General features: G+C 67.8%; 1 protein-coding gene across 1 annotated transcript in view; it reads right to left on the reverse strand.

The window, feature by feature from the left end:
• Positions 1–8,482, reverse strand: part of TLX2 (T cell leukemia homeobox 2) — a 16,426-nt gene extending 7,944 nt beyond the window's left edge. Inside the window, exons 1-2 of the mRNA XM_085319546.1 lie at positions 8,173–8,482; positions 512–592 (exon numbers count right to left, since the gene is read on the reverse strand). Of these exons, the coding sequence (XP_085175672.1) occupies positions 512–592; positions 8,173–8,482 (391 nt within the window). The remainder of the gene's footprint in view (positions 1–511; positions 593–8,172) is intronic.
• Positions 8,483–8,753: the final 271 nt, after the last annotated feature.

Genomic DNA, 8,753 nt, shown 5'->3' on the forward strand with positions numbered 1-8,753 from the left:
AGCCGACCCGTCGCTCCCGGCCGGGCACCGCTGCGGCGGCCGCGGACCCGCGCTCCTCGCTTCGCCGTTATCCGACCGAGGGAGCCGGCCCCGCTCTGCCCTTCCCGGCGGGCGCACCCGGGGTCGCGCCCGGCAGCGACGGGCGCGCCGGCTTGGCTCCCCCGCAGCCGCCGTTATCTGGCGCTCCGGCTCCGCCCCCCCGAATCTGCCGTTCCGGAGCAAACGGACCCCATTTACTGGGATCTGCCGCTCCCGGGGGCACAGACTCCGGTTCTCCCGGTTCGACCGTTCCCGGGGACACGGACCCCAGTCGCCTCTRTCCTCCGTCCCCGAGGGCACGGACCGCGCCTCTCCTCGGTTCACCCGATCCGCCGTTCTCGGGGATATCGACCTCGTTTCTCCCGGATCCGCTGAATGGGAGACATGGACCCCCATTTGCCAGGATCCGCCGCTCCCTAGGACACGGACCCCGGTTCCCCCCGTCCCCCCGGGCCCCCCGCAGTGCTCTTACCTGGCTCCGCGGCGGACCGGGGCCGGTTTGCCAGGCGCGGCTGTCCCGGTGCCCGGCTGCGCCCCGGGCGGGGGAGCGGCGCTGCCGCGCGGGGTCCGACGGTGCCGGTTCGGGCGGGCTCTGCCCCGGGCGCTGCCGCCCGCCCCGCGCCGACCGGCCTCCCGAGTCGCCACGGCGATCGCAGCTAGGAAGGGTGAGAGGGGTCGGATCGTGCCTCCTGGCGACTACCGCGATAGTCGCGCYGACACTGCTGGGTCCGGGCTGTCTGGAGTGGGTGTGGGGCGGCGGGGCTGGCCCCCGGCACCCCGCGGGCGTCCCGGGCTGTGATTGCCACGGGGGTCGACCCCAGCTCCGAGCAGCATGGTCCCGGGATCCCGGGACTCCCGGGCCGGCAGCGGTTCAGGGCGAGGGCGGCCGGGTCACRTCTCTGGGGCTGGGGCCGGCAGGGGAGGCGGCCACCCTGGCGCCACCGGTCTGGGGCAAATGACATTACTGGGGTCTGCGCCTGTAAATCATGGCGGCACCCGGAGCCGCAGCTGCCGTGCCCCAGGGCACCCGTGCATCCCGGGGGCACGGCCGAGGGCACACAGCCAGGACCCGGGCTTGGCAGGGCCCTGCACGCCCCGGGGGATCGGCCCTGTGCTGGTGGCTTCTCTGGGACGTGGGGCGACAGGCACCCGGTGCTGCATGGAGCACATGCTCACCCCACGGCGCAGCACGGCTGCACACGCCCCACCCCCGCAGCACGGCACAGCTACACACACGCACTTACATACACACACACCGCAGCACGGCTGGGCTGCACATGCACACACGTGTGCACAGCATGGATACACGCGCTGTTGTACATTCAGAGCATGGTACAGCCGCACACAAACACAGCTGCACCCCACGGTTCAGCATGGCTGCACACACATACACAGACCCAGCGGCACAGCATGGACATGCATGTACGTCCCACAGCCCAGCGTGCGTTTGCACGCACACCTTCCAGGCAGCCCAGCCTCACGGAACAGCTCACCAGAGCTCACCCCGTCCTGAAGTGTGCACACAAACACGGACATGCACACACCGCGGGTTCACAGCACAGCTTCTCTGAGAGCTGCACCCTGCCCAGTGATGTGTGCACACCCCGCACATCCACGTCCCATCCCACTCAGCCCCAGGCTGGGTGTGCACAGCTGCCATGCACAGCTCTCATGCGTTGCAAGGCTCATGCCCAGATGTGCTGACTGAGCCAGCGGCCATGCAGTTGCCCCCACAGAGCTGCCCCTTTCCATGCTGGGGGCCTTTTGCCTTCCTGGGATGCTCCCGAGTGGGAAGGCGGGAGCCACTCGCATGGGGCCCCTGCACATTGCAGCAGGGCAGAGTGATGCTGCACAAGGACGCACAGCACCAGGCTGGAGCCTTGGGATTTTTCCGGCAATTCTTGCTCCAGGCCTAGTGGTGCAGGTGCTAGGAGAAACCCTGCACCACTCTCCATTGCACAAGCACAGCAAAGCTATGGCTTTCCCAGCCCCAGAAACATGCCGAAGTGAAGCCGTAGGCTCCCGGGTCTGCCATGAACGAGGGATCTCCACAGCTCAGCCGACCGCAGGGGCCCGGTGCAGGCGTGGAACCGCTTTGCGTGCAGGGAGCTGGCGCTGGCCCAGGCCCCGCGGCGCCTGCCCTGGGCCAGAGCAGGGTGTCTGGGAGGAAATGCCTTGTGCTGGGGGAGGGCCCCGCGCCACGGCAGGTTAATTAAACCTAGAGAAGGAGGCAGATGTTTGGAAGTGCCCAGGGGCTGGAATGCTGCACGGAGCCTGGGAGATGGATTGGGGGGCAGGTGACATGGCCAGGGGCGGCGGGAGGCTCGCACAGTGCCTGTGTGCATCCGGGGCCGCCCTGCACTCACGGCAGGGCTCTGCTGGGGCCCTCGCCAGCTGGGTGCTCGCCCTGGGTCTGCGGGGATCACTCCTGGGTCCTGTCYGCAACCCAGTGCCGGGTACTCACTCGAGGGAAGGCATGGGGCTGAGGCTGGGCTGGCCAAGGGCAGAGCCACGAGGCCGGGACAGCCTGGYACCGCCGGCCCCACGACCAGGCACGGTGCCTGGGGCAGAGCCCCGGCCCAAGGACTCGCTCCCAGCCCCGTGGCTGGGTGGCTCCGAGCAGGCTGCAGGGCAGGGAGAGCCCCAGGCAGCAGCGGAGCAGAGGGCACATGGGGAGCTGACATGCCACCCTGTGCCCGGCTCCGGGTGCAGGGATCACCCTTCATGAGCCCCATCTAGCCACAGACCTCCTGCCCCCACAGCCAGGCTGGTGCCGTCTCCCTGTTCCCAGGCTCCTGAGAGCTGCCGTGAAGCCAGGGGTTAGGGCCGGCAGGGACGGGGCAGAGGTCTGGGCCAGGCTCCAGGCAGAGGGGGCCTCCCTCGCACTCTGCACTGGGATGTAGCTGGAGATGCACCAACGGATGGGCAAACGCACTGGCCCAGCATGGGGCAAGGCAAAGGAGTCAAGATTTCCAGCCACGCTTGCACCCCCACATCCCCGATTTGCATCCCTATGCCGAGGAGGGGCTGGGGCTCCCTCCTGGGATGGCCCCGCCGCYCCGCTCGGTGACGGGGGGGCCTGCTGCCCCCGCAGCCGCGTGGGTGGCCGTGCTGCCCCGTCCCCTGCAGCCGCCCCCTCCCCCTGCACCGCGGCCCCGGGTTACATGGGGCATCGCAGCCCCCTGCCTGTGGGTCAGCCCCACGCTGGCAGCTCCGGCCCCACAGGGCCCCGAGCCAGGCTCAGGCGCTGCTGCTGGGGGCAGGAGCTATGAAGCGGGTCCCTGCCGGCCCCGCACCGCCCACGGCAGCGCTCCCGCGCGCCGGCCCATGCACGCCACTTACACAGCGAGGCCTGGTAGGGCCCCGTGTTACCACCAGCAAGATGCTGCCAAGCTGCCCTCTCCCGCCTGCTCCCCCCCGTAATCTCATTATTGCTGGACGTCCCCTTCTTCCTCCCGCTTCCCCCCCAAACCCGCTGGCAAACTGTAGGGACAGTCAGCTCCTCTCTGGCTGCTGGGTTAATTCTGGGCTAATTAGATGAAGCCAGCCCAGATTGGATTACTTTAGCCTGCATTTGGTCCTCCAGTCCTTGACTTGCGGCTCCCGGGGGAGCTGCTGGCGCCTCCTGCCTCAATCAGACACTTCTTAACTGCATGAAACACTCCCGGTGCCCCGCACCCGCCGGCCCCGGGGCGGGCGCTGGCACCCGGGCAGGGTGCGCGGGGTGACGGGGCGGCCGCCGGCGGGCGCGCGCTGGCCACCGCCGCTCCTGCCAGCCCCGCGGAGAGCTGCGCCGGGGTGGCCGCCGGCCCTGCACCGTGGGCAGAGCCCGGGCATGGCCGCAGGGATGAGAGGATGTGGGAATGTGGGAATGTGGGGATGCAGGGATGAGGGGACGCGGGGATGTGGGAATGTAGGGATGCAGGGATGAGGGGATGAGGGGATGAGGGGATGCAGAGAGGTGGGAATGAGGGGATGTGGGAAAGCAGGAAGGTGGGGATGAGGGGATGTGGGAAAGCAGGGATGTGGGAATGCGGGGATGTGGGAATGCGGGGATKAGGGGATGCRGRGATGTGGGAATGTGGGGATGAGGGAATGTGGGGATGCGGAGATATGGGAATGCAGAGATGTGGGGATGTGGGGATGTGGGAAGGCAGGGATGCAGAGACACAGGATGTGGGGATGTAGGGATGTGGGGATGAAGGGATGTGGGGATAAGGGGATGCAGGAATGTGGGGATGAGGGAATGCAGGGTTGCAGGGATATGAGTATGCAGGGATGTAGAGATGCAGRGATGTGGTGATGTGGGGATAAGGGGGATGCAAAGATGCAGGGACATATGTAGGCAGGGGTGCAGGGATGAGAGGATGGGGGGATGCAGGGATGTATCGCTTGAACCTCGTTATCAAAGATGAGAGGATGAGGGGATGCAGGGATGAGGGGATGCGGGGATTCAGAGATGTGGGAATGTGGGGATGCACCCTGGCCTCAGGACGCCTTGGCCCTGCGGTGCACCTTGCCCAGCGGGACGTGGCCCCATGGTGCCAGCGCTGCTGGCCCTGCCGTGGGGAGCCCACTGGAGCAGCAAATCCAGCCCCGACAGCTGCTCCCCGGGGCCCAACGGCCCGTGAYGCTGAGGCTGGACGTCAGCAGCACTGGCCACGTCTGCGCAGTGTCCTGGGGGTAACGGCCGGGCTGGTGGCCGGGCTCAGGGGAGGAGCCGTGCCGGGCTCGGGGCGCGGGGATGTGCCGGGTGGCTGCAGCACAGTTCCACACTGCCTGGTCACTCCAGCTCGGCTCCCRGGGGGATGCCTCGAGGGTGCTGCCCTGCAGGGGCTGCAGCCAGGCTGGGGCTGCAGTGAGACCCCCTGCTGCGAACTGCCCCTGTGATTGCTGGCACCAGCAGCACGGCCATGTCTGCAGGATGAGGCCGGGTCCAGAGGCCCCCATGCCACTCTGGGGCCTGGGGTGGAGGTGGAGAGCAGTGTTTGCTGCGTGCACAGTCCGAGCCCTTTGCAGAGAGCCCATGGCGTGCACRTCCCCATGCAGCACGTGCTCAGCGCAGCGCTGGGCCCTGGGAGCACCGCAGCAGCCGGGACCTGCCGTGCCCGGCTCAGCCCCACTGATGCCACAACCTCTGGCCACGCAGCCGAGGCYGGAGCCTGCAGTGGGGCTGGCAGCATGGGGAGGACACCCCTTCCCCACAGCGCAGGCCCAGACCGGGCCTGGGAGCCATGGGGCAGCTCCATCCTGGCCTGGACGTCTGGTGGAGCATCCTCTCTGGAGCCTCTCCTGCCTTCTTGGCCAGGGCCCAGCGGGTGCACAGCTGCTGGACGGGGCCGTGCGCCGAGGCATCCCCAGCCCCAGCCCTGTCCCGTGGCCCGCTGGTGCCAGCCGGGAGCAGTGGGTGCCTGGAGCCGCAGCTCTCACTGCTGTGGGGCCGTTGACAGAAGCCGTCGCTCAGAACCTCGTTATCAAAGGCCGAGGGCAGGTAATTGGATTCTGCAAATCCAATCAGGTGCATTAGGCAGGGAGTTCAGTCCATAACTGCCCAGCCCCCCGACTGCCGCAGCCCCGCGGCCCGGCATGAGCCCGCGAGCCCGGCCGTGCGGGGCAGAGCCTGGGCCGGGACGTCCAGCAGTGCCCGCAYGGGTGACAGCACGTGGCGCATGTGCCCACCGTGGCCGGCACCAGCTGCGGTCACGAGCGCGTCAGACCTTGGCCCAGGGTCCCCAGCCCACCGGGCCCGGGTGTGGGGCAGGGCTGGACCATGGATGCTCTGCACCCCGGCGTAGGGAAAGCCCACAGCAGGCGCTTACCAGAAGGAGCCGCCCAGGCCCCACTCAGCTCCGCAGCGGAAATGAAGCTGAATATTTGAGCAGGTCTCCGCTAAAAGCCCTGGCCTGCCCAGCCCCGGGAGCCTCTCTGAAGCGCAGAGAAGTGCCGGCTGCAGCCCAGGCATTAATTATTTACCGGGAGATGGAGCTGCACGGCCCCATGCATGCCAGGCTGGCAAACCCATGGGAGCCCCAGCTGCTGGCTGCCCCAGCCCGCATGCCCAGTACCAACTGGGAGCACAGAGTGGGCATCTGCCCACTCCTGTCCCCAACCTCCCTCCCGCATCTGCAGTGGTCCCATGTCCAGGCTGTGCTTTGCAGCCCTGCAGACACCACAGTGTCTGAGTGTGTGCACCACTAGTGTGCCAGGCCGGGGAGCACGTGTGGGTGTGAGCAGGGACAGGCACCACGTGTCACGTGTGTTCTTGCACAGCAACACATGCATACAGCTGGAGTGGTATGTGAGGACAGTGTGACTGCGTGTGTGCATGACRGAGCACATGCAGGGACTGTGTATCATCTGGCATGACCATGCAGGGTGCATGCAGGCAGGAGTACATGGACATAATGTGTCAGTGGTGGCAGCATGTGTGTGCTTATGTGAGCAGGCACAAAAAAGGATGTGTATCACAGCAGTGCACGTGCATGCCGGTGGCACTCAGCATGCACAAGGACCATGTAGCAGCAGGCACAAGTGTGTGCAGTCACTGTGGGGTGGGATGGGGACAGGGCCCAGTCTCCACTGCTGGACACAAACTTGTGCCTGTCCTGGTCCCGGTGTAGCCTGTCCCATAGGGCAGCTCTGTCCCAGCAAAACCACCCACCTACCAGGCCTCGGGTCCCCGCTGCCCCGACCATCCCACTGGCCTGGGCATCCAGCAGTGCCTGGGACATCTGAAGGGCTGTTGGGGCTGCAAGGGTGTGTGTGCAGGGTGTGCACGGCAGGTGTGCAAGAGTGGGTGTGCAGGACACACATGGAAGGTGTGCAAGGATGTGTGTGCATAGTAAGCATGCAGGGGTGGGTGTGCAGGGTGTGCAAGGCAGGCACACAAGGGTGAGTGTGCACAGCAGGCAGCTGGACGTGCAAGGGTGTGTACGCAAGGCACACCAGAYGGGCGGCCGGGCAGTGGGCAGCCTGTGCTCGCTGCAGCGCCTGCGCTGGTGCTTGCTGCTTGCTGCGGTGCCAGTGTTTGCTGTGTAGCTGGTGCTCACACCAGTGCCAGTGCTGGTTCTTGCTGCGGGGCTGGTGCTCGCTGCGGTGCTGGTGCCTGGTGCTTGCTGTGGTGCCAGTGCATATTGTGACACTGGTGCTTGCTGCAGTGCCAGTGCTCACTGCTTGCTGCAGTGCTGCTGCCTGTTGCGGCATGGTCGGTGTTTGGTTCAGTGCTGGTGCTTGCTGCAGTGCTCCTGCTGCYGGTGCTCGGTGCTTGCTGTGGTGCCAGTGCCCGTTTCTGTGCAAGTGCCTGGCGCAGTGCTGGTGCTGGGCGCTTGGTGCTGGCTGTGGTGCCAGTGCTGTGTTCAGTGCTGGTGCTGGGCTCGGTGCTCGTGCTGGGTGCTCGCTGCAGCGCTGCGCTGGCAGTGAGTGATGCTGCCTGCCCCAGGGCTGAGCTGGCCCGGCTGTGACCCCCGCAGCCCCTCGACACAGCCGTCCCTCCCAGGAACTGCTGCTGGCAGGTACAAATGGGGGCCGGGCCCTCCCGCGCCCTCCCCAGACATGGGGCAGGCGCCCCGGCCCCAGCCTCATTTCTCATGGCCAGTGAGGATGGGACTGCGGGGGGGGGGGGTAGGCCCCAGCAGCAGGGGGGGGGCGCAGGAACCACCCACTCACGCCCCTCCTCCCCCCACAGGGCTGCTTSCCTCGACCCTGGCCCGTGGGGTGCTGGGTGTCCCTGCCCAGGATGGGGGGCCAAGGGGGCTGCTGAGCCGGGGTCAGTGCCRTGTCCGGTCCCGCTCAGCAGCCCACGGCCGGGATCCACGGAGCCACCCGGTCACACGGCGGGAGGCAGGGACGGAGCAGCTGGCAGCTTGAGGACATGGCCAGGGCCTGCCGGAGCAGCCGCTGGAGTGCACCAGGCCTGGCTGTCCCGCCCCCATTGCCCAGGCAAGCTGGACCAGACTGGGCCAGCAGGAGCTGAGATGACCAGGACTGGGACCAGAACCAGGACACCAGTGGACTGAGCAGTACCCCGAGGGGCTGGGTCAGGCCAGCTGTGCTGGGGGAAGGTGCCAGGTCACCCTCTGCCCCTGCCCAGCGTCGCCCTGGCCAGGGCAGCAGGGGCAGAACTGGGGCTGGCACCGGTGCTGGAGCTGGTGCCAGTGTTGGGGCTAGAGCTAGCATAGGTGCAGGTGCCGGAGTCACTGCTGGAGCCGGTGCAGGTGCCGGCACCAGTGCTGGAGCCACTACGGGTGCTGGAGCTGGTGTCAGTGCTGAAGCTGATGCAGGTGCCGGTGTCAGTGGTGGAGCTGGTGTCGGCGGTGGCGCTGGTGCCGGAGCAGGGCTGGCAGCGCCGGGCCCCTCGCAGGCTGCCCCAGCCCCGGCGGTGGCACCGGCTCGCCCTTGCGGGCAGTTCGTTGTGGCCCGGCAGGAGGCGGCGGCCCCGGCCCATCCCCGGCCTGGCCCGACCCGACCCGCTCTCACTCCGGTCCGGCCCCGGCCCCGCTCCGGCCCCGCTCCGGCCCCGGGCCCGGCCCGGCGCGGCCCCGTCGGGGCTCGGCCGCCCGCCCCGCGCCGTCTCGCCCGCGCCGCGCCCGGCTCCGCGGCCGCTCCCCAGACAGCACTTGTTGCCGGGGATTGGAGCAATAATCGTAACCGTAACGAGCCATTACGGCCCTTAACAGCTTCTGCTTTGCATTAGCGGGGCCGCTCCTTCCCCTCCA

The sequence above is a fragment of the Rhea americana genome, unplaced genomic scaffold (genome assembly GCF_003343005.1).
Source record: "Rhea americana isolate MKP2758 unplaced genomic scaffold, rheAme1 scaffold_597, whole genome shotgun sequence".
In the NCBI taxonomy this organism is placed as follows: Eukaryota; Metazoa; Chordata; class Aves; order Rheiformes; family Rheidae; genus Rhea; species Rhea americana.